This window comes from Spermophilus citellus (assembly GCF_964194105.1).
Source record: "Spermophilus citellus genome assembly, chromosome: X".
Lineage (NCBI taxonomy): Eukaryota > Metazoa > Chordata > Mammalia > Rodentia > Sciuridae > Spermophilus > Spermophilus citellus.
The window spans coordinates 130,416,433-130,443,499 of record NC_138190.1 but is presented as its reverse complement, the minus strand read 5'-3'; the positions used below and the strand labels follow the sequence as shown (position 1 = coordinate 130,443,499).

General features: G+C 35.1%; 1 protein-coding gene across 5 annotated transcripts in view; it reads right to left on the bottom strand.

Moving 5' to 3' along the window:
* Window positions 1-27,067, bottom strand: part of HPRT1 (hypoxanthine phosphoribosyltransferase 1) — a 70,597-nt gene that overhangs the window by 32,581 nt on the left and 10,949 nt on the right. For all 5 annotated transcript variants that reach the window (XM_081278195.1, XM_081278196.1, XM_081278198.1 and 2 more), the window contains exons 2-6: window positions 26,607-26,713; window positions 24,822-25,005; window positions 17,611-17,676; window positions 13,490-13,507; window positions 10,242-10,324 (exon numbers count right to left, since the gene is read on the bottom strand). In XM_081278195.1, coding sequence (XP_081134321.1) covers window positions 10,242-10,324; window positions 13,490-13,507; window positions 17,611-17,676; window positions 24,822-25,005; window positions 26,607-26,713 — 458 coding nt within the window. The remainder of the gene's footprint in view (window positions 1-10,241; window positions 10,325-13,489; window positions 13,508-17,610; window positions 17,677-24,821; window positions 25,006-26,606; window positions 26,714-27,067) is intronic.

Sequence of the window (27,067 nt, the reverse complement as noted above, 5' to 3'; positions counted from 1 at the left end):
TTCCTAAATAGTGTTTAATTTGCATTTATCATACCATGTTAGTTTTAACATATATATAAAAAAAGACTATAAAATGGAGCTGTCCACCTGGCACCTCATAGGCAGTTCTGAGAGTTGCATCCTAACCGCTCATGTGTCCAGTGAAGGACAGCTAATCAGGAGGACAAATGTGTGGGGAATGTCAATAAGCAAAGATGAAAGGGCTCTGGGTCCAGGGTTCCTGGAATCCCCACAATGTAAAGGGTTTAGGAGAGCCAGATGCAGTGGCACATGCCTATAATCCCAGCATATCAAGAGGCTAAGACAGAAGGATAGTGAGTTCAAAGCCAGTGTCAGCAATTTAGCAAGGCCCTAAGCAATTTAGCAAGACTCTGTTTCAAAATAAAACATAAAACAGCTGTAGATATGGCTCAGTGGTTAAGCACCCCTGGGTTCAATTCCCGGTAACCCCCCCCCCCAAATATTTGGCTTACAAAGAGGAACTTTAAGCCAAAAATAACTAGCATGCTAAAGGAACCAATTCTGGGCAGGGAGAAGACAGTGTGGTGGATTGAACCCAGGGCCTTGCTCATGCTAAGAATGCATTCTACCACTGAGCTATATACCATCAGTGTAGAAGCTAATTTATTAATTTATTTATTTTTGAGACAAGGTCTCACTTATTTGCCCAGGCTGGTCTGGAAATCTCCATCCTCTTGCCTCAGTCTCCCAAGTAGCTGAGAGCCACACCCATCTTAGAAGTAAATTTTTTTTGGAGGGTGGTACTGGGGATTGAAACCAGAGGCACTTTACCATTAAGCTATGTCACTATTCCTTTTTATTTTTTATTTTGAAGTAGGGTCTCACTAAGTTACTAAGGCTGGCTTTGAATTTATGATCCTCTTGCCTCAGCCTCCTGAGTTGCTGGGATTATAGCCATATGCCACCACACCTGGAAAAGTAAATTTTTTAAGTAATTAAAATTTTAATTGTTTGAATCTTGCTGGAAACATAACAATTTGAAGTGATTTTTTAAAAAAAATATTTGATTACACTGCTATTATTATTAGGTATTTATAGAAATTGCTAACCTGTATATATGATTTGATACAATTTACAAAATAAGCCATACTTGAAATGACTCAGCAAATATAAAGTTAAATGTTAATTGCTTTTCCAAAATTTTTTATCTTCAGAGGAAGTTGCAAAAAAAAAAATACACAAGGGTGATCCCTAGTATCCTTGATTCAGTTTCTTCTATTGTTGACATCTTTTTTAACTACAGTAGATTATTACAACAAGGACATGGATACTGGTGAACAAACTGACTCTGTCCAGATTTCACAGGTTTACAGGCACCATTTGTATATAATTTTAAGGCAATTTTATCACGTGTGGATTCATGTAATTGTTACCAAAATCAAGGTAACACAAGGTTCCTTCTAGTACTCCCTAATGCCTGACAATCACTAATCTGTTCTCCATTCCTATAATTTTGTCATTTCAAGAAAGTTGAATAAGTGGAATCATAATATGCAACTTTGGTACTGGCTTTTATTGGCATAATTCTTTGGGGCTCATCTAGTTACTCTGTGTATCAATAGTTGATTTCTTTTTATTGCTGAGTATGATGGTATGGGTGCATTACAACTTTGTTTAACCATTTGCCTTTAATTTTAATGATTTACCTATCACAGATGCTGCCACTATGAGCATTCATGTACAGGTTTTTATGTGCACATAGATTTTTATTTTCCTGGGATAAATGCTCACTAGCCCCCTTAGGTTCTTATGGTACTTATATGTTTAGTTTTTAAAGAAACTGCCAAACTATTTTCCAGTCTGGACATGTTAGATTATATTCCTTATCAGGTAACTGCTTTTTACTTTCTAATTTAGGTTAAACAAATTAGTCATTCTTACCCCTGCACTGAATAAAAAGAATAAGCTTTATACTTACTCATTTTACATAAAGTAGATATGCATATAAAACTTAAACAGATATATAAAATATCTGTGATAATAAAATCTCCTGGTAGGAGAAGGATTAGAGAAAAAAGTTGAGAAACACTGATGTGGGCCACCTATGATCTAAGTATTCTTTGAGCACATAACATCTCCAGCAACGCAAAAATTCACTAACATGCTTGTACAGGCAATTAGAAAACCTCTAAAGATAAACTGCTGGCATATGACTTATTAGTAGGTGTATTCTGATTCAGACACTCAACAGATATGTTGATCTTTCAAAACAGGTTTATAAAAACAAGTTATATCATTCAGGAAAAAAGAGATAAAAGATCACTAGCTGAACCCATCACAAAAATTACATATTGGTTAAAGATTTAAAAATGAAAAATGTAATTGTATAAGTTAACAAAAAACCCAAAATGGGCTGGGGATGTGGCTCAATAGTAGAGCATTTGCCTGGTATGTGTAAGGTCCTGGGTTTCATCCTAAACACCACCAACATCACGCCCCATCCCCACCCCCGCTGCTGCCAAAAAACAAACAAACAAACAAACAAACAAACAAAAACAAAACAAGAGATGTTACTTCTAATAAAAACTTAAGTGGCTGGATGTGGTAAGAGCCTAAGGCAGGAGAATCACAAGTTTGAGGCTAGCCTTAGCAACCTAACAAGACTCTGTCTCAAAATAAAAAATAAAGGCATTGAAATGCAGCTCAATATAGAACGTCCCTGTGTTCAATCCCCAGTACCGCAAAACAAAACAACAAACTGTACAATTTAAGGTAGTAAGAGCATTAATTGTGCCAGCCCTGGGTTTGAATCTCACCTCTATAGAATACTAGCTGTATCCCTGGGCAAATCCTTACACCTCAGTCTCCTTATATATAAAGTAGAAGCAATGTTACCTCAGAGTTGTTGGAGGATGGAAACTATAAAGTAGGGATAGACAGAGAATCATAAAAGCGAAAGAAAATAGCATGGATATGGCCAAGAAGTGATGCTAGTTTAGAAAAATGAAGCAGGAACTGTAAAATTTCAATGTGGACTCCAAAACAAGATGCAGCATATATCACTCAATTTTAGAAGTTCCAGATCTCCAGGGCCCACTCCTTCTTACTACTTCCTCACTCCTCTTTGGGATTCTTGGTCAATTTTGCAAGGAGGCCACAAAATTTCTACCTTGCTACTCAGGACAAGTTGATACAATTAGCATGTTGAAAAACCAAATGTTAATAATACAAACAGCCCTACATATCTATGGTTTCAAAAACAAAAATAGGAGGGTAGATGGCAGGTTAGAGGAAGTATGCATTTCCCAGGAGTTCCTCAGCACAAGATTTAAATGGTAGGAAGACTGCTCTTTACCTAAGGAAATTCACTGAAAATCAACACTGGATAGCAAAATAATCATAGAAATACAAAAGTTGGAAACTTTGAACAAAATATAAGAACTATACATTAGAGACATGCCAGCTCACTGCAGATGGGAAGGGGAATAGAGCAGAGAGAAAATAATATAGCAAACAAAATGGGCTTGAGGAACCATGGAATAGAAAGCTAACCTTAACTAATCCAGAGATGGTGGGGAAAGATATTTTGAAAAATAATTAAAAGTCAGTTAGCAGGCTGGGGATGTGGCTCAAGCGGTAGCGCACTCGCCTGGCATGCGCAGGGCCCTGTTCAATCCTCAACACCACATAAAAACAAGAATAAAGATATTGTGTCCACCAAAGTAAATAAATAAATAAATATATTTTTTAAAAAGTCAGTTAGCTAAGGTCCCCATAGTCCAGCTGGAATCAGTGCTGTGGCAGCATTTTTGAGTGGCTGTGTGGTATCAAGTAGAGGCTGGAGATTGGGAATTCATAGAGGAAGTTGACAGCCTGACCCAGAAGATACCCATTGTGAGGGTCATATTGTATCTGGACCAGCATGACTGAAACAGGTGCAGAGGTCTGTGCCTAGGACAATACAGGCTGGGGATACTGAGGAAAACTCCCCTTGTTGCTAGAACATCTGGAACATCTGGAAAGATGGTAGTCAAACAAGTCTGTATTCCAGGTCTGACCCTAGGTAAATCACAACCATGGGGATGAAATATCTGAAGCCAGTCAAGGTTTAGACTCCTTAAGCTAAAAGTGGAAATTCTGGGAGGGCTGAGACCCAGATGGTGCAGCCGAGATAGGCATTTGCCCAGCAAGAGGTGGGTGTGAACCAAATCTCAAATACCTACCAACAGAGTTCCAAGGGTAGGTCAAGATGAATCTCTAGCTACTGGAATTTCCAATTTAGAACTCTATACCAGCCCCACAGTTTTTAGCACTCCCCAGTCTATCCCCTATCTTCTAAGGGAATAGGATGCTGACAGCTACTACAACCAGCTTTGGAACCTAGCAAAAACAGCTGGCAGCCTGGGGAGAAACACAAAGATGTGAGACTTCACACTGTCCTAGACCTAAGGGTTAGTCTCCAAAACTAAATTTAAATACTGCACACTAGCATAAGAAAAATATATCCATCCTCACCATAAGTTTTGACCACCTCAGTGGAAATCCTTTTCTTTTCTCAATAGAATTCTTTTCCTATTCCCCCCTTTTCTGCTTTTTCTAATTTTTAATTTTATTTTTATCCTATTTTTAAAAAATTACTTTTCTATTCTTTTACTTTTTTCCATTCTGTGTGATTATGTGTGTGTTATCACCATACATATATGTGTGTGTGTGTGTGTGTGTGTGTGTGTGTGTGTGTGTGTTATCACTACACAGATAGGTTTGAATATATATGTATATTCATACAATTTCCTTTTTCATCCATTAATTACTTAGCCTTGATTTGACTTTGGTTGGGTAAAATTTTACATGGGTTTGTTTTAATCTTTTACTTGTTTGTTTGTATACTTGGGTTTTGTTCCTTATTAGCTCTTCTTCACTCATTTCCCCCATTAATAAATTTTCCCGATCCCCTTTCCTCTCTTTAGTTTATTACTTTTAGTTTTTTACTTCTCCATCTTTATAGCCATCATCTGCTACCTACCTTCTACTTCTCCTCTGTTCATTTTTAAATATTTCAAACATTTCTCTAAATTTCCTACCATATTTTCTTTTCACTTAAAGAACTGCAATTCCATTATCTGATAGAATTATGTAGTTTATAATTTCTGCCTTATTCCTGTTGTTGTTATTATTAACACAATGTATGACATAGGAGACACCTGTTGGTTAATGTCTGACCTAGTTCATGGCTGTTCATTGTTGGTGTAAATGTTAAATGCTGACTCTACCATTTCTCAACAGATGGTAATTAGTGTTATAGATCTCAAAGTAGACACTGGACATTTATTTTAAGGCTATACATCATTTATTAACATTATTGCTAGTCCTTGCTCCCCCTTGCTCCAAGAGTTGAAAAGTGATTGGGATACTTCATGCCCACAGAGTAGAGATCCTGTTGATGAGCAACACTTACAACTCAGCCAATAACAGCAAACCTCACTCTGTAGACAAGCTAGCCCCACTCAAGCCTCAACAATACTTCAACATATAGAATAGGGGAAAGAAAAATCCTAAACCAACAATCAGATCCCAAATACAACAAATAGAAGGGGATCTCATTCCTACTCCTGGACATCTACTCATACAGAAAAAATAAAAAGAGAGAGAGAGAAGTCTCTAGACCAAAAAAAAGAGATAACAACCAAAGGACACACGTATAAGAGAAATAGTAATCCAACACATCCGATGTGCAACTCCAAGACCTGTGAAAATATGAGGAAATAGGCAACCCCCCCCCACAAATTCACAGTCCCCCCAAAAATGAACCCACTGAAAGAGAAGTGGATGAAATTGAGAGAAAGTTGAAAAAATATTAATTGTTAAAATGTTCAAAGAACTAAAAGATCTAAGGAATGAATTAAGAGAGCAAATACAGGAGATGAAAAATCATTTTGAGGGCTGGGGTTGTGGCTCAGTGGTAGTTTGCCTAGCATGCATGAGGTACCGGGTTCGATCCTCAGCACCACATAAAAATAAAGATATCGTGTCCACATAAAACTAAAAAATATATTTTAAAAAATCATTTTAATAAAGAAACAGAGATACTGAGAAGAAACCAATCAGAACTTCTGGAAATTAAAGACATAATGAAATCAATTTAAAAATTCACTTGATAATATCACTAACACTATAGGTTGCATAGAACTTCAAGCCTCAAAAACTGAACTTCAGATCTAAAAGAGTGTATGAACTTGAATACTTCATATTCAATAAAGAAAAAAAGATCATGTGACTCTGGGACAACATCAAGAGATTAACCTGAATCACTGGGACAGAAGAGAACATGGCTAAAGGCATTAAGAACCTCTTCAAGGGGCTGGGGTTATGGCTCAATGGTAGAGTGCTCGCCTAGTAGGCATAAGGCACTGGGTTCGATCCTCAGCACCACATAAATATAAAATAAAGATATTGTGTCAACCTAAAACTAAAAAAAAAAAAAAAAAAAAAGAACCTCTTCAATGAGATAGTAGCAGAAAAATTCCCCCACCTTAGAAATAAGACATCCATATACAGGAGACATATGGGACCGCAATATATAAGATCAAAAAAAAAAAATATATATATATATAATCAAAATGCCTAACATAGAAAAAAAGGACATATTAAAAGCTGCAAAAAAAAAAATCAAGTCACATTCAGAGGCAAACCAACAAGGCTCACTTCTAACTTGTCAACTCAGACCCTAAAATCAAGGAGGGCCTGGAATGAGATATTCCAAGCTCTAAAAGAAAACAATTGCCATCTAATATTGCTATATCCAGAAAATCTCTTTCAGATTGATGCAGAAATTTTAAAATTCCATAATAAGGATAAACTAAAAGAGTTCATAACCTCTAAGCCAGCACTATAAAGAAAACTTAATGATATACGACCCACAGAGGAACCCAAAAACAATCCACAAAGCTCCCAAATAGATGAATAACACTAGAAGAACAACTAACTAAATGAAAATCAAAACAATAAAATGCTTATAGCAAACTAATCAAAATGGCAAGAAATAATGATTATTTAACCATAATAACACAGAATGTAAATGGTCTCAAGTTCCCAATTAAAAGACACAGATTGGCAGAATGGATTAAAAAACAAGACCCAACTATATGCCATTTCAAGAGATTCATCTCATAGGCAAAGGAATTCATAGGCTGAAAGATATTTATGCCCCAAATGTCAATGCATCTAATTACATAAAAAAATGCTTCTTGACATTAAATCCCAGATAGACACCAATACAATAATACTGGGTGATTTCAACACATCCCTATCACCAATAAACAGATCATCCAAACATAAAATCAATAAAGATATGTCTGAAAAAATAATACTATAAATCAAATCTTTTCTAGCCACATATCTGACAGGGAATTAATATCCAGAATATATAAAGAACTAAAAAAAAACAACAACATGATGTCAAAAAACCCAAATAACCCAATTAATAAATGGGCAAAAAATAAACAAAAATAAAAACTAAACAAATTTCTCAGAAGAAAAAAAACCACAAATGGGCAACAAATACATGAAAAAATGTTCAACATCTTTGCAGTCAGGGAAGCGAAAATCAAAATTAAAGATATTTCATCTCACCCCAGTCAGAATGGCAATCATTAAGGATATAATTAATAAATGCTGGCAAAGATGTAGAGGGAAAGCCCATGCAATTTTATGTACAATTATAATGCAACAAAAGCAAAAAATTGAAAAAATTGCATCTGTATTAAATATACAGATTTAATCCATCAATATCCCCTATACAATGTAGCCAAACAACTATTTATGTAGTATTTACTTTGTATTTGGTATTACAAATAACCTAGAAATGCTTTATTATTTTTATTTTTTCCATTTTTCATTCATGCATTATAATTGTCCACAATGGGATTTGTTGTTACATGTTTGTACATGCACACAGTATAATCTTGCCAATATCACTCCCCAGCACTTCCCTCACATCCCTGACCCTCACCCCAGCCCTTTCCTCTACTAATCTCCCTTTGATTTTTGTAAGACCCACACCTACTTTTCCATTTTCTTCTTTAGCTTCCACATATGAGAAAATATACTACCCTTGACTTTCTGAGTTTGACTTATTTCACCAAACATAATGATCTCTAGTTCCATCCATTTTCCTGCAAATAAAAATTTCACTTTTCTTTATGGCTGAATAAAACTCCATTGTGTGTATGTGTGTGTGTGTGTGTGTGTGTGTGTGTGTGTGTGTATCACATTTTCTTTATCCATTCATCCATTGATGGGAACCTAGGCTGGTTCCATAACTTGGCTATTGTGAATTGTACTGCAATAAACATGGGTACACAGTTATCCTCTATGGCATGCTGACTTTAATTTTTTAGGATAAATAATAAAGAGTGGTAGAGCAGAGTCATATGGTAGTTTCATGCCTAGTCTTTTTTTGGGGGGTGGGGGTACCAGGGATTGAACCCAAAGGCACTTAACCACTAAGCCACATCCCCAGCCCTATTTTGTGTTTTATTTAGAGACAGGGTCTCATCGAGTTGCTTAAACCCTTGCTAAGTTGCTGAGGCTGGATTTGAACTCATGATCCCCCTGTCTCAGCCTCCTGAGCTGCTGGCCATGCCTAGTCTTTTGAGGAACCTCCATACTGATTTTCATAGTGGTTGCAACCAACAGTGTAAATGTGTTCCTTTTTCTCCACATCCTCTCTAGCATTTATTATTATTTGTATTCTTGATGACTGTCATTCGCACTGATGTGCGATGAAATCTCAGCGTTGTTTGGATTTACAGTTTCCTAATTGCTAATGATATTGAACATTTTTTCATATATTTGTTGGCCATTTGTAGTTCTTTTGAGAAGTATCTGTTCAATTCATTTTCCCATTTATTAATTACATTATTTGGTTTTTTGGTATAAAGTTTTGGGGTTTTTTTTTTTTTTTGGTACTAAGGATTTAATGCAGGGGTGCTTAACCACTGAGCAATATCCCTAGCCCTTTTAATTTTTTTTTTAAATTTAAGACAGGGTCTCACAACGTTGCTGAGGCTGGCTTTGAGCTTGTGATCCTTCTGTCTCAGCTTCCCTAGTCGCTGGGATTATAAATGTCCATTACTGTACCTGGCTGGTGTAAAGTTTTTTGCATTCTTTATGTATTCTAGATATTAATCTTTTATCAGAAGAGTAGCTATCAAAGATTTTCTCCCATTCTGCAGGTTCTTTCTTCACATTCCTGTTTCCTTTGCTGTGCAGAAATTTTTAAATTTGATGCAATCCAATTTATTAGCTCTTGGCAGTATTTCCTGAGCCTCAGGAGTCCCATTGAGAATGTCATTCCCTATGCCTATATGCTGGAGTGTTGACCTTGTTTTCTTCTAAGAGTTACATAGTTTCTGGTTTAATTCCTAGATCTTTGATCCATTTTGAGATGATTTTTGTGCAGGGTGAGAATTAAGGGTCTAGTTTCATTCTATATGGATAACCAGTTTTCCTAGCACCATTTCTTAAAAAGGATGTCTTTTTTTCCAATGTATGTTTTTGGCACCTTTGTTAAGGATCACATGACTAAATAATGTGGGTTTGTCTCTGTGTCTTCTATTCTCTAACACTGGTCTATGAGTCTGCTTTTAATGCCAATACCATGATGTTTTTGTTTTATAATTCTGTAGTATAATTTGAAGTCAGGCATTGTGATGTCTTCAGCACTGCTTTTTTTTTTTTTTTTTTTTTTGGCTTACAACTACTTTGGCTATTCTGAGTCTTTTATTCTTCCAAATGAATTTTAAGTCTGTTTTTTTTTTCTAGTTCTGTGAAGAATGACATTGGAATTTTGATTGGGATTGCACTGAATCTGTACATTGCTTTTGGCAGTATGGTCATTTTAACAATATTAATTCTGCCTACCCATGGATATGAAGGGTCTTTCCATAGAGATGCTTTAAAGTATATGGAAGGATGTGCAAAGGTACCATGCATATACTATGCCATTTTATATAAGGGACTTATGTGGACTTTGTTATTGGAGGTCCTGGATTTAATCCCTATGAATACTGAGGGATAACTGTATTAGGCAAGAAGGTAACCATAATGAAGGGCTTTATTAACACAAAACAAAACTATTTAAAAAGGCTATTTTCTGAGTCTTATTTGGGATTACGTTGCATTTTGAAGAGAAAATGACAGCTGAGAACATTTACCCTGACAAAGAAGTAATCAATTCTCCAAATGAAGAAAAAATACTTATTTCAAAATGTCATACATACCTTGCAACCTTAACCATCTTTGGATTATACTGCTTGACCAAGGACAGCAAAGTTTGCATTGTTTTGCCAGTGTCAATTATATCCTTTTAAAAAAAGAAAAGATATTTAAATGCCAAATAAGACCAGGATAGTTTTAAATTTAAAGTCACTGTTCAAACACCAAATACCAGAACCTTAATGTTCTGGTACTTCCCCATAGCATAATGCCATCTTTTCTTGTTTTAAAATTATTTATTTATATATGACAGAGGAATGCATCACAATTCATATCACATATATAGAGCACAAATTTTTCATATCTCCGGTTGTATACAAAGTATGTTGACACCAATTCATATCTTCATACATGTACTTTGGATAATGGTCCCCATCACATTCCACCATCATTTCTAACCCCATGTCCCTTCCATTCCCCTCCAACCCCTCTACTCTACCTAGAGTTCGTCTATTCCTCCCATGTTCCCCTCTCCCTATCCCACTATGAATCAGCCTCCTTATATCAGAGAAAACATTTTCTTCAGTGCAATAAGTCTCACCAAAATTTACACACTAGGATAATCTAGAAACTATAAATCATATGGCCTTCAGAAAGTAGTGGGAATATCATTCCCCAATATTGGATTCTCTAGGCATGATAAAGAGATCAGTGACAGCAAATATAATATATACACATATGCTTCATTAGAAAGTTATGATGCTGTCATTCTTTATAAAAGATATTTTAGATTTTTCTTCATAAATTCAAGATAGGGATTTTTTTTCCCCAATTTTCTGATACAGTTAGTTCCACTTTGAGAACATTGTATGTACCATCTTTAAAGGTATTCAAATTAATAAGGTTTTACTATACAGAATGACTTTGTGTTAAAGTGAATTTTAGGTATTTATCACAACTAGAAGATTTTTTTGTTTTCTCTGATATTGAGGATGCTAACACACAATAAATGGAGAGGGAAGAATAAAAGTTCATTGGATTAGACAAAGGGGAATGAAGGGAAGAGAAGAAGGATGGGAATAGGAAAGACAGAATGAATTGGACCTATCGTTCCTATGTTCATATATGAATATACCACCACTGACACTCCACATTACGTACAAGCACAATAATGGGATCCTAATTAGACTAAGTTATACTCCATGTGTGTATAATATTTCAAAATATACTATACTGTCATAAATGTCTAAAAAAAAAACAAAAAAAGTAGAACATTTTTGCTGGGAGTAGTGGCATACACCTGTAATACCAGTGACTTGGGAGGCTAAGGCAGGAGGATTGCAAGTTTGAGGCCAGCCTCAGCAAAGTAGCAAGGCCCAAAGCAACTTAGTGAGACCCTATCTCAAAATAAAAATAAAAAGGGCTGGGGATGTAGCTCAGAAAAGAAAATAGTCCCTCAGTTCTACAATTAAAAGAAACTAAATTCTGTCAACAACCTAAATGAACTTGGAAGAGCATGAGCCACAGGTGAGACAGATACCTTGATTCAACCTGATGAGACCCTGAGCAGAGGACCCAGATAATCTGTACTTGGGAAGTATATGAATATATGCACGAGAATATTTATCAACATTTCCAGTTATCATACCTCTGGAAATGAAGGGAAAGTGAAGAAATGGGACTTCAGGTGTATTATGTATAATTTCTTTTATAAATCTTTTGTGGTACATGCATGGGTTTTGAACATACACTTTTCTGAGTTCAAAATATTTCATAATTAAAAGCAAAAGGGCCCAATGCAATGAGGAGGGAAAAAGTGTCAAAGAAGGATTTGTGGAGGTAATTTTTGAGCTGGGTTTTAAGGATTTAAAGATGGCATAAGAAGGAAGAGAATAAATAAAAATTTTAAGGGAAGAAGAAAAATCTGAGGTGTAAGAAATAAGGAACAAACTGTGAAAACAACGTAAATGCCTATCAATGATGAATGGATAAAGAAAATGTAGTACCTCCATGCAACTGAATACTATCCAGCAATGAAAACGAATTGACTACAGACATCCCACAACATGGATGAACCTTGAAAGCACTGAGCTCAGTGAAAGAACCCAGAAACAAAAGGCATATACTGTGAGAGTTCATTTATATTTAAAATACCCAGGATATGCCAATCTTCAAAACAGAAAGTAGTTCATCAAATTGCTAGGGGATGGTTGTGGGGACAATGGGAAATGATAGCTAAGGAGACTGAATTTCTTTGTGGTCAAATAAAAAAATTCATAAACAGTTATTTAAAAATAAAAAACAATCAAGGGCAGAAAAATGGTGGTAAAGGCTCTAGGAAATGGTGCCAAGTCCAGAGAAAATGAAAGGAAGATATTGGAGAATTAGGTTGATTATGTATATTGAGGCTACAAAAAGAATTCAGTCTAAAGACTAAAGAAAGGGTGAACAGGCTCTGAGTATGAGGCATGATTATTTGTAATCAAGTGGTTTGCCACATTAGAAGTTTGTAGAATTCAGTAAGGCAGAAAGATTGAATAGGGAGACCAGAGATGAAAAATAAAGAGGTGTAAATACAAGCTGTTAAACAGTGATAAGTGATCAGGGGGAAAAGTACTGAAGGATAATAAATTGAGGGGGTGGAAACATGAGATTTTTATACATGACGGCCAGGGAAGGCCTTAATGAGAAGGTAAGGTTCTTAAAGCTTAGCATGCAAAACAGAATCACCTGAAGACTTGTTAAAGCATAGCCTGCTGGGCCTCATCACAAAAGTTTTGATTCAGTAGGTTCCTGGCTGATGCTTTTGGTCTAGGGATTATGCTTTGGAAAGTGATGATATGAAATTTCATTTATTACTGGTAACCTTAGGAAACTACTTAAGCTCTCTATGCTTATTTCTTTAGCATACAGAATAGTACCTGGCAATGTAAACAATGGATAAATTTGGCTATTATTACATTCAAATGGAAAATAGAATATAAATTACAAATATTATTTTGTACATTCAAAATGTTGCTTAAGAGGAAATTTAAGCAAGACCCTAAAGTTAATATGTATGGACGTGTATGTGTCTGTATGTATACTTGTAACATGTTTACAAAGAAAAAAATTCACAACAAAAAGAGGAAATATACTATCCAGCAATGAAATGTTTTTTCTATTACCAGTAAAAATTCACTTAGTCTTTACAAAACACAAGCCCACCATTAAAACTAATAAAGAGGAATTTCTTTCCCTGACTTACCTTTAGGATGATACACAATAACTTAGAAAATCAAACACTATATTAAAAATCAATGTAAAAACTTACTTCAACAATCAAGACATTCTAGAAGAAAAAAAGAAAAATCAGTGTAGTGAATCAGTATTTCCAATAGTAAGTGAAATTATATGATAACAAACTCTTAGGAAATTATCCAAATTCTTGTTTTTAATGACTGTATCAAGCCCTTCCTGAAACCATTTGGCCATCTATTGAAATGTGGAAGTCCTTAACACTGAATTTTTATAAATAAAATTTGACCCAAGTGTTCATTTTTATAAAATCCTTTCCTTACTTAATGCAAGGTCTTGGGCAAGACATGAAATTTCTCTAGGTCTGTTTCCCAAATGTAAAATGAGAAACTTGAACTAGTTGACTTCTTATTTGTCTTCTGATACTAATATTCTAGGACCTGTAATTTGTACAAAAACTCCAAAATCGTGTGTTTAACTTACCATATAGAATATAATTCAGAATTCATTTTCCTATTAGACTTATACTAATGTGGATGTATCCATATTTTTGGACTACACTAAAAAAGATATCAATACTTCCTCCCACTATAAACCTTCACCCTACTTTCTACATCTCAGAATTTTATAGCTGGAAGAGTCCTTAAGAGAACATACCATCTAATGATCATTTCCCAAAGCAGAGACACATTCTATCTGTTCTTATAGAAACGAGGAAACATTATACATAATGGTTATAATCATCGCCCCAAGAATATCCACACCATTTTATTTGTCATTGTCATTGTACTCTGTCACACAATTATAGCATCAGAATTTTAATGTTCTATATTCTTTTCTAAACTAGTGATTACCAAAGAAGGGCATACAACATCCACTGTTACATGAAAAATTAGAACTTTTTTTAAACTTTACCTTGATGGGAGATACAAACAAAAGATTAGAGAATCACTGCTCTAGGTATTAAAATTATAACCAAGTAAAGCTTCAACATTTCTATATCTCAAAGAAGTTTACCATTGCAGACAATATCTTTCACAAGCCTGAATAGGTCCAAGCACAGAATGAAGTAAGGCTAGTCTGTAACTTTTGGCAATTCACACTACTTCTCTCACTCTCTGATCCATCCTCAGTGGAACAGCTAGTAGAGACAACTGCAGCCTATTTTCTAGCGTGTTCAACAGGTAGGAAAAATATACTTAAAAGCTATGTTCAAATGAATCCCAGTGTAGTATAAGGAATACAAACATTGGAGTTAGATTTTTCCTGATTCAAACTATGGCTCTGCCACCTAACAGCTGTATGACTTGAGTTTCAACATCCTTCTTTACAGAAAGGGACAATACCTCCTTCACAGGATCGTCATAAGGATTAAATGAAATAATAAATATAGTACTGCAGCAGTAGATGCTTAAGAAGCTAGTTCCCCTCCTTTTCTCTTATCGCAACTAATTTGTCTCTTCAAAGACACTATAATTTAAATCTCTAGGAAAACTGAACATAATCAATGACTGGACCAATAACTTTCACCACTTACTATGTGGTTCTTTCTCAACATTTCTCTACCCTAGATAGCATATTTGAAGGATAACACATTCCCATCAGTAACTATGGCTCACTGTGGCAGTGATTTGCACAGTGGGATAGAATCACGGTTTGAAAAACAGCATGGAATTATAAAACAGAGAAACTGAATTCTAGCCCTTAGTTCTAACACTAAGTCACTTTACAACTTGATTAAGTCATAACCATACTTTCTAAAATGGTTTATACAAGCCAAAGTCCAAAGGGATTAAATATTTGTCCAATATAAAATCTGTAGTAGAGTATGATTCCAATATTTCTCACAAAGAAAAGAATGATAATTGCCACATTAAGAGCTTACTTTATGTCAAAAGCTTCATCCCTACTTAATAAATGAAAATAATGAGGCTAATAATTCAAATGACTTGTTTAAAGTTATAAACATAGGCAAGTGGAAGAGAAGGATTTGAACAAGGTATATTTAGGGCCCAGAGCCCATATCATCAAACATTAACTAGAGAAAAGGGGGAAAATATATACATATGTATCTGTATACTGTATAAATTTTGCCAAAAGAGCTAAAATGAAGCAGAAGTTTTAAATAACCCCATTATCTCACCACCAAGAAATAACTTCACTCAATTTGTATTTCTTGATTTTTCCACAATAAATATGCTTTACTGCAACTATCACAAAAAGTTATTTTAGAAACAGAGACCTATTTAAGATCACAGAGCTACATAGCGGGACAGACCCATTAAGTGGAAAATGCAAGGTCAAACTCAATCACTGAAGGCCTTGAAGGCTAGACCTTTTATAATCAGTGCTAAAACTGATTAGAGAAGTAAGGGTTTCAAATGACTTTTAAATAAGGACAAAGCATGCTAAAAGGGGAGGAAGACAGGTCTGGTAGTTGTATACAGAATGAAAGGAGAGGAAAAGCATCAAGAGATAACAATTTCTCCTCTGAAGTTTTCAAAAGATGCTGAGGACAACAATAGATTGGCATAACCCTGATACAGGACCACAGAATTTCACACAAGTGTGTTATGTTAAAGTTTTCTTACAGATATTCAGTTAAATAAGCAGTGACCATTAAGATCTACAAGACAGGGACTGGGATTGTGGCTCAGTGGTACAGTGCTTGCCTAGCATGCATGAGGCACTGGGTTTGATCCTCAGCACCACATAAATGTAAAATAAAGATATTGTGTCCACCTAAAACTAAAAAATAAATATAATTAAAAAAAATATCTACAAGACAGAGGAAGGGGGGGCTGGGGTTGTGGCTCAGCGGTAGAGAGCTTGCCTAGCACATGTGAGGCCCTGGGTTCGATCCTCAGCACCACATAAAAATAAATAAATAAAGATATTAAAAAAAAGACAGAGGAAGGAAAGAACTTCAAGTGTTTGCATTAAATTTCAAGCTCTAGGGGCTGGGGATGTGGCTCAAGTGGTAGCGCGCTCGCCTGGCATGCGTGTGGCCCGGGTTCGATCCTCAGCACCACATACAAACAAAGATGTTGTGCCCGCCGAAAACTAAAAAATAAAGATTAAAAAATTCTCTCTCTCTCTCTGTCTCTCACTCTCTCTTAAAAAAATAAAATAAAATTCAAGCTCTATCACTTACTGGTTGTGTGACTTTGGAACTATGAGACAGTTTTTCTGTCTCCTAATTCCATACTGCTTGAAACTATGACTCCATCCCTTAATTCCTTATATGTAAAATGGGGATAAAATCTCCTTTACTGGGTTGTTGTGAAACTTTTCCAGGACTGATGTCTTTATATTTGGCACAGGTCTTATAAGCAAACAATAACTGGCAGCTTTTTAAAAAGCAGCATTCCATCACTTTTCATGGATTACTCAAAAAAATTTTCAATGTGTAAAAAGAATTAAAGAAATCAAAGAGGAAATTTAAAAATACCTTGAGGCAAATGACAATTGACAGCAAAATCAATACTGGAAAATATCTGAAAGAATTTTCATGTATTAATAAAACTCTTTGAGCTGTAATCCTCACACACCTCAGCTAGTAGGGAAGCTGAGGCAAAAAGGACTGCAAGTTTGAGGCCAGCCTTGACAGGCAAGACCCTGTCTCAAAGTGAAAAATAAAAAGGGCTTGGGAGAAGCTTAGTGGTAGAACATTTGCCTAGTACACATGAGGCCCTGGGCTTGATCACTAGTACTGCCAATGATTAAAAAAAATAGTTAAAAAAGCTTTTAAATTATGTCTGAATCTATGTAGTGTACTTTTTACTTGAAATTGTTGTAAAAGCTCAATATATATCATTTAATCCTTGATTCACCCCTACCTACCTATCTTTGGAACACAGACAATTTAAATAACCTGTTGTTTCCCCACTTGTGGGTTTTCCCCCCCAGTGATGGGAATTGAAACCAGGGATTTGAGCATGCTAAGCAAGCACTGAGCTAATAACTCCAGCACTCCCATCTATAATTTCTGAAGGATTCCAAATTAGATTCCTACAGAGGAGGGAACAGTACTTGGCAATATAGGGAAAGATAATTAACCTAGATTGCTTCCAAGGGTTAAATAACCCTTGTTTAGTTGTATTATGTAAATTGCCTCTCAATATATGATTGAAAGCACAGTGTTATTAACTGAGTTTTGGAATAAAATACTCTGTTTTTCCTCTTCAAGATACATACCTTTCCAGTTAAAGTTGAGAGATCATCTCCACCAATTACTTTTATGTCCCCTGTTGACTGGTCATTCTAATTTAAAAAAAAACATATATGAATATGTGTATCTTAAGTATACATAGACTTCAAATTATCAAATGGAAGCTAGAAGATTAAGAAGTTAGCTATGTAGCTATGTAATGTCCACAGCATTATGATATTCTAAATGATATGAATTATAAAAATTAAGTTTCCAGAAATGAATGACTAAGTAACTTTAAAGTAGAGATTAGTAAAAATTAAAAAGTCCTAATTGGCCATTACTGATTTGATGTCCTAAGAGTCCTAAAAATAGGATACAACCATTTTTGAGGGGACAGTATTACAGCAGCCACCCATCATCAGTTATGGTCATTTCTGAACCAAAGGGAAATTATTAGCATGACAGGTATCTGGTTCTGGCCCTGTACCATCACATGAGTCAAGCAAGTTGTAAAGGTTGGTCTATTATTACATCTAAACCCAAGGATATGTCCTGAAAAGTCTAGACCAGTCCCAGGTCATCTTCAGCACTGTCTGGGAAACTAAGTCTTAGTCCTTTAAGGCATACTGCTTAGGCTCTCAGGAGTTTCAAAGGGGGGGATATAGTTGGTGGAAATAATCAAATATGGATGTGCTGGATTCAAGACAGAAAACTTGGGTAAAAGAGTACGGGCTTGCCCAATCAGACAGCAAACCATACCAAAAAGCTATGGCAATTAAAATGGTGCAGTACTAGCACAGTAATTGACAAGGAGATCAAAGGACAAAGTAGAGTCCAGAAACAGACCCAGAAATATATGAGGATTTAGTATATGATAAAGATAGTATTTCAAGTCAGTAAGGAAAAGATGAATTATTCAATAAATGGTGTTTGGTCAGCTACTTATCCATTTGAAAAAAATAAAGTATGGTCCCTACCTCACAGCATTCACAAAAATAAATTCCAGATGGATTAAAATCTAAATGTAAAAAACAAAGCCATAAGTGGACTGGAAGTAAATGTAGGAAAACTTCTCAAATTCTTAGAAAAGGTAAAAACCTAGGCATGACATGTATCCAAACTGAAAAAAAAAAAAACTATAACAGATATTGGGCTCCAAAATAAGAACCCACAGGAAGATGAAGAGTGAACACAATTACATACTTTATAAAAAAAACCCAGAGCATAGAAAATACCCGAAAAACAAATACCCAAAGAATGTGATTCAATTACTCATCCATGCACACAAAATTAAGCCTGATGATACGCTGAGGAGAAACAAGCAGTTTTGTCATTTGTGAGAGTATAAAGTTGTGCAACCTCTTTTGAAAAGGATATGGCACTACCTATTAAAATTGTAAACATGCAGGCTGGGATGTGGCTCAGTGGTAGAGTGCTTTCCTAGCATGTGTGAGGTCCTGGGTCAGAACTCCAGCACCACAAAAACAACAACAACAACAAAAACCAGCAATCAACACTTCCAGAAATTGATACAACAAAAAAATTAACAAATATGCAAAGGTACATTCAAGGATGTTCACTGTAACAATTATTCCTTAAAGAGAACCAACAGGCATAGTGGCCCACACCTGTAATCCCAGCAACTCTGGAAGCTGAGGCAGGAGGATCACAAGTTGTAGGCCAGCCTCATCAACTGAGATCTGTCTCAAAATTAAAAAAATAATAATAACAAGGGTTGGGGATGTGGCTAAGTGGTTAATGCCCCAGGATTCAATCCTTGGTTTAAAAAGAAAAAAGAACCAACATGTCTGTTAACAGAAAACACACACACACACACAACAACAACAACAACAAAAGTGACTGAGTAGTAGACCAGTGTGTTGCCTATGAAACCATTTTTGTTTAAAACTACTCCCTGTTGGGCTGGGGGTGTATAGCTCAATGGTAGAGCAGCAAGCACTTGCCTAGCATGTGTGATGGTTCATCCTCAGCACTGAAAATATAAATAAAAAATAAAACACCATATAATGCTAGGTGCAGTGGCACACGCCTATAATCCCAGCAACTCGGGAGGCTTAAGCAGGAGGATGGGTTGCATGTTCAAAGCCAGTCTCAGAAACTTAGGGAGGTCCTAAGCAACTTAGCAAGACCCTGTCTTAAAATAAAAAATTAAAAGTGCTGGGACTTATACAGATCAGTGATTAAATGCCCCTGGGTTCAATCCCTGGTATCAAAAAACAAAACAAAACAAAACAAAACAAAAAACCCACCATATAACTATTCCATGTTGTAAACTAAATGCATGACTTTACAATATCAAAAGACCCTTGCGTTTTACCTCTCATCTTAGGGAAATTACAGATACCCCTTATTCTAACTAACTTAAAAACAGCATTTCAAACATACAGAATTGACTAATAGGAAAAAAGGGAAAAAATTGAAGCTTTAGATGAGAGTCCATAATGTTAAATAATTCCTACTATAAACTTGTTAAATATTGCCATCTTCTGTAGGAATGTGGTATTACAGTCCAACTCCAATTGGTTATTTTTTAAAAAGAAAAGGATGAGAGTAAATATTCAAGAACTATAGTGCAGAGTCCTAGAAAAATACCCATGCTCCAAAGACTGCAATGACAAGGCAAAAGACAACAGAATTCCAAGCATGCAAAACACTGGTGTTCCATAACATCCAAATCTCCACACTTCTGTTGGACCCAAGGTTTTTAACTTATGTTTCTCCTAAGGCTTTTTTCATGAAAATATAGCTACCCTTTAAATAGAGTTTAATAAAAAAGAATTATTTAAGACTAACGATACAGTCCACTTGCTGGAAAATGGGTATAAGTGACCAAATTGCATCCATGAATCAATTATCCCATGTGGCTGGCCGTGGGAACTGCACCAACTTTCCTCCCTGACAAGCTTCCCACTGCCTCCCTTTACTGGGTGCCTCATAAATGCCTCATCTTTATGGTGAAGTCTGAGATGAAAAGACTGGGATGGGTGAGGAGAGAGCCCCTGCCTTTCAAAGTTGCTTTATCTACCCTAAACATCCTTTTTTGTCACTTCTCTCAGCCAAAGTCCAAGTTATCTTTAACTCAGGATGCCACCATCAACTACCTAACCTTCATTCCCAGAGAAGCTCTTTAGGTCTACAAATACCCTTAGTGCCTTTCTTTGCTTTTAAACTTTTTTTTTAGTTGTAGATGGACACAATACCTTTATTTTATTTATTTATTTATTAGTATGTGCTGAGGATTGAATCCAGGGCCTCACACATGCTAGGCAAGCACTCTACTACTAAGGTACAAACCCAGCCCCAGCATCTGTCTTCCTATGTCATTTGGCATCTGAATGAAAAAATGAGGATAATAGGAAAGAACTTTGTTCCTGTTTGTCCATCCCTAGGAATTTTTGAAAACTTCAAGGTAGCAACAAGAACTCCAGTTTTGGGACTGGGGATGTAGCTCAGTGGTATAGCACATTCTTAGCACATGCAAGGTTCAATCACTAGCAGCCCTGCAAAGCTCTTCCTTTAAAGGTGTCATTATTTTTATTCAATTATTTTAGTAAAAAAATACCACAGAAATACCTCAAAGTAGAAGAAACACATCTGCATACTATAGATTGTTTCATTTTTCTAATACCACAGTCGTAGGATCAAAAGAAGCCATCAAGGGCTGGGGCTGTAGCTCAGTGGTAGAGTGCCGGCCTCTCACATGTGAGGCACTGGGTTCAATCCTCAGCGCCACATAACAATAAATAAATAAAGATATTGTGTTCATCTACAACTACAAAAATATTTTTAAAAGGCCATTAAATATATAGCACTATTTTTCATTGTCCTAAGATGCACATTTACATTTTAATACCCCTAAAATCAACATTATTATAATTGATGGCACCATAAGCGTAACTGGAAATGTTTTATATTTTAGAAGCACAAAAAATAGTAGTAAGTCTTAACCAACATCGACTTTAATTTAATCAAATACGGTATCTGGAATCTCAGGGTACTTCTCATCTAGTCCCTAGGCAAATAAAATACTACCTAGCTATTCTAACTACAAGTACATGAACTATAATAATGTGTGTTTATACAGAGAGAAAATTCTTTAAAATATCAGAAAGTGTATGATCTTTAAAATAATATTTTATTAATTAGAAAAATAAAATTTTTATTTCAAAGAAAATACAGATAATGTGTGGACATTTTAATAGATATTTTTATATTCTGGGAATATTTAATAATTCATGAAGCATTTTTTTAGGATTAATACTTATCAGGCAGCCTTTAATTCATTGTTTCAAATTGGTCAAGATCAGCATATAAAATCATACTAACATCAATATTACTAATGCTACAATTTAGCATTTTAATTTTATCGTTTTATCAAATTAAGTCGTCTGGTTTTTTTTTAATGTGTATGTGAACACCTTCCATGACAAGCTGCTGAATTATTAAATAGGTTGGAAATGTTACTTCCAATCAATAGAGTATCTGAATAGCTTTCTTAATTTCTACTGTTTAGTAGAAAATCTTACAGAATTTCACATAAAATATAATGGATTTTTTCTATGCAAAAATTAACATAAAATGTCTTGAGGCTGGGGTTGTGGCTCAGTGGTAGAACGTTCACCTAGCATATGTGAGGCACTGGGTTTGATCCTTAGCGCCACATAAAAAATAAATAAATAAACAAAATAAAAGGTATTGCGTTTGTCTACAACTAAAAAAGAAATTCTTTAAAAAAAAGTCTTACTTTTTTTCCCCTTTCCCCTGAAAAAAAAAGCAAGACTTTTTTTTAAGAATAATTAAAAAAAAGTCTTGCTTATATTTAAGACTTCATGCTTTTTTATCCATTAAGGAGTTCAGTTTAATAATCCTCTAAGATCTAAAACTAAAAGTAGAAAAACATTAAATGTATAAAATAGAATTAGAATTTCAGTGTTTCTACAGCTCCAAATTGCTTTTATAACCATAACATTTTAAAAAATATGAAACTCCCCTAATTTTGCTTGTTTTTGCTTTCCAAAGAAAGAACATTTTGCACAAATCCCCAAATATGAATCATAAAGTAATGATTTATTTTGCATGGTGGGGGGAGGCTAAACAAGTCCAAAAACATAAATCGTATCATGGACTGCAAGTACATGTTTTTGACTCTTAGCAACAATGTTATTAAAGGCTGGTCAGCTATAATGCCAGCAACCATACTGACAGAAATTAAGTCCTAGTGCAAACTATGAACCAATCAATTAGTAATTTCTGTTGAATAAGAATTCACATTTTGTTTAATAAGTCATTAACTCAAGCAAGGCTTTGGAAAGTTAAAAGTTTACAAGTAGGAAGTAATGTCATGATACATGGGTATAAGGGGTTTGATAGAATAGAGAAGAGGTCTATGATAATACTTAAATGGTTGACCAATTACCCACAGAACTGATAAAAATGTGGAAAAACTTGTGCTTGATGTGTGCCCAAGGAAAAGGCTGCTAAGAAGTTTGTCATGTGAAACACAGCAGAGGACACAGCTATAAAAGGTCTCTTGGAGACATTTCTTAAGCTAGTCCCTCAGTGCCTGTTTCCCAAGCTGTATGTGAAGCTACATTACTGCATGAGCCCCACCATTCACAGCTAGGTGACCAGAAACTTATCTTGTGAAGCCCAGAAAAGATCAAAACCCTGCCCCAATGTCTGAACATGCTAGAGCTACCCCATGATCTCCACCAAAGCCCATGTAAGGAGCTGAATCACTGAGGACTGAGGAAAAATTATCTTCTAGGAAAAAAAAGGAGATCATACAAAAAAACTGTGGAAAAGACCAGACTTGAGTCAAATAAATGATTAATGGAGAGAATGAAGGTTGAAATTCAAATGAAGGAAGTGTTCTTACTCTCTATAAAAGTATGAACGAAAGGTGAGTTTCTATAAAGATGGACTACAATACTAATTCATGAATCAGCAAACACTGGAGTTATTCTAATTTTTGAAGAAGTTAGGAGAAATCTCTGTAAAGGAAAAATTTAATTTATAGGAAATACAATCGCAACATGAAACCAGAAGCAAAGTAATAAATAATATAATAATAATAATAATAATAATAATAATAAAGTAATAAATAATAAAATAATAATAAAAATTAAAAATTCACACAATCCAAGAAATTGTGAATTATAAAATTAACACATAAAGATCATACTGATTTTGTTTCATCAGTGTCGATACTGTAATATATTTCAGATTCTGTACACAGGTAGACTAATTACAGGTCAAAATTGGTTTCTGCCACCCAGGAAACAATTGTTAACCTTATTAAGCAAACCTAGCTCCACATGACTTATGACTGCCCCAAACCAATCTAGTTCTGCATAGGATATATATTACAGTAAGCAGTCAAAAAACATTCCTTGGGGCTGGGGTTGTGGCTCAGTGGTAGAGCACTTGCCTAGCATGTGTGAGGCACTGGGTTCAATTCTCAGCACCACATATAAATAAACAAATAAAATAAAGGTTCATCAACAACTAAAAAAAATATTTTTAAAAAATCCCATAAGTCTCAACAGCAATTCATTTTTTTTTTTTTTGGTCCTGAGGATTGAAACTAGGGGGTGCTTTACCACTGAGCTACATCCCCAGCCCTTTTTATTTTTTATTATGAGACTAGGTCTGGCTAAGTTGCCAAGACTGGTCTTCAATTTGTGATCCTCCTGTCTCAGCTTCAAGTTATTCAAAATACAGTTGTGTGCCACTGTGACTGGCTCAACAGCAGTTCTTTTTTCTTCTTCTTCTTTTTTTTTTTTTTTTTTTTTTTTTTTTTTTTTTTGGTGGTGCTGAGGATTAAAGCCAGGGCCTTGTGCATGTGAGGCAAGCACTCTTAACAAATGAGCTATATCCCCAGCCCCTCAATAGCAATTCTTAAAAGGAGTTTAAAAAAAAAAACTGGGCTTAGTGATCTACAACCATATTCTCAGCATTCAGGAGACAGAGGCAGGAGGACTGCTTGAGCGCAGGAGTTGGTCTTGAAAAACAAAACAAACACACAAAAACTATAAAATAAGTACATAGCCTCTTAGGTGACTAGTTTGAAAAAGATAATACTTGCTTTGATGTGAATTACTGATGGGTATATTTGAAAAATACCACTTTAACCAAGTGAAATGAATATATAAGTATAGTCTGCAGAGCTTTAAAGAAAATACAGGCAAACTAGAGCTGTCATTTAAAAAAAAATAATATCAAATATACTTACACAGTAGCTCTTCAGTCTGATAAAATCTACAGTCATAGGAATGGATCTATCACTATTTCTATTCAGTGCTTTAATGTAATCCAACAGGTCAGCAAAAAATTTATAGCCCCCCTTGAGCACACAGAGGGCTACAATGTGATGGCCTCCCATCTCCTTCATCACATCTCGAGCAAGTCTTTCAGTCCTATGGAAATAAAATCAGGGATTTAAAAGAAAGTTCCATGTATTTAAGCTTTGTAACAAACATCTCTTAAGCACTAAACTTCCATAAAACACATCCATTGTCCCATGAAGTATACCCTTACTTTACAAAGCCAAATTAAAATTTGAGAGCTTCAAAAATCAGATACACTGAACATCTATTATAAAATTTAAAAATGCATAAAAAACAAGGTAGAATTTTCACATATTAGATTGGCAAATTCTGATTAAATGATATTTGTCTAATATACAACATTAAAAGAGATTATGGGAAAAGGACACTGTCATATGCCACAATGTGATACAACTTTTGGGAGGATAATCCGCAGTACCAAAATGTTTGATAAGCCAGGCATGGTGGGTGGCACATGCCTGTAATCCCAGTGGCTCTGGAGGCTGAGGCAGGAGGATCAAGAGTTCAAAGCCAGCCTCAGCAACTTAGTGAGGCCCTAAGCAACTCAATGAGACCTCTGTCTGTAAATAAAATACAAAATACAGCTGGGGATGTGACTCGATGGTTATACACCCCTGGGTTCAATCCCCAGCTCCAACAAAAACAAAAACAAAAACAAAAACATCTTCCCCTTGACCCAGAATTTCCACTTGGATAAAGCTAAGCAAGTGCCAAAACATATGTAAAAGAATGTTCCCTCTAGTATAGTCTGTAAGAGCAAAATAACGGAGAGATCTTAAGTATCCATCAATAGTGGACTTGTTAAATGAGTTATGGTACATTCATAAGCAGAATGCTACACAATCTTTAAACTAGGAGATATTAAAAAAATGATAGCTATAAATGTAATAATATTAAAAACCCAATCAATTTTAGTACTGTACATAGTGAATATACATGTGGCAAAATTCATTCATATATAAAAAATACACACACAGCCAGTGTCTAGAGGGAATGCATACAGGTGGCAGAGAAATCTTTACTCTTTCCATTTATAGTCTCCATAGAACATTATATACCATAAATGCATTGATATTATACTTTAAATGTAATTTTTAAAATAAAAAATAGCCACACACAAAACGCAAGTATTTAAATACAAAGAAAGGTTGTTCATTACAATTCATTTGATGGGGGGCTGGGGTTGTGGCTCAGTGGTAAAGCACTTCCTTCACATGTATGAGGTGCCAGGTTTGATCCTCAGCACCACGTAAAAAAAATAAAATAAAATAAGTAAATAAAGGTAGAGTCTACAACTAAAAAAAATTTTTAAAAAACCCAATTCATTTGAGGGGAAATTTTCAAGCTAGATATATATAATAATCAAACACTGATCTTGCCTTTATATGATTCAGTCCCATTACTCTGTTCAGGACTGGGAAATCAGACTCTGACTAAAGTTCATTCTTCCAACCTCACTTCAATGTTGATTTTACTCTACTCCCTACAGATTCCCACTACACCATGACTTATACTGGGTAACTAGTAAGTTCTACTATTTTTTTTGTTTAAAAAGTGTTTATTACTTAACAAGTTGGCTTAGTTTATATCCAAGTATGAACTACTCAACAGTTGCTGACACATGAAGTTAATATAAGAAAAAGTAAATTTCAACTTGAGATCTTACTAACCTGTCCATAATTAGTCCATGAGGAATAAACACCTTTTCCAAATCTTCAGCATAATGATTAGGTATGCAAAACAAATCCAGGTCATACCCTGGTTCATCATCACTAATCTAAAAAAGAAATAAGAGATGTTTTAATTGATAACATTAAAGAACACAAACATCCAATTAAAGATAGATGATAAACCTTAGTTTGCCAGAGAAATTTAGGTATGAGATAATAACAAGAACTGTTAATTTTGTAATATAATACATTGCAGTTTTTTAAAGAATTTAACCTTTATTTTATTTGTTTTTTAATGTGGTGCTGAAGATCAAACCCAGTGTCTCACACATGCTATGCAAGCACTCCACCATTGAGCTACAACCCCAGCCCCATTATAGTTATTTAAGAAAACCATATATCATAAGACATGAATAATGAAGAATGTATTTTTTGTGTATGTGGTGCTGAGGATCAAACCC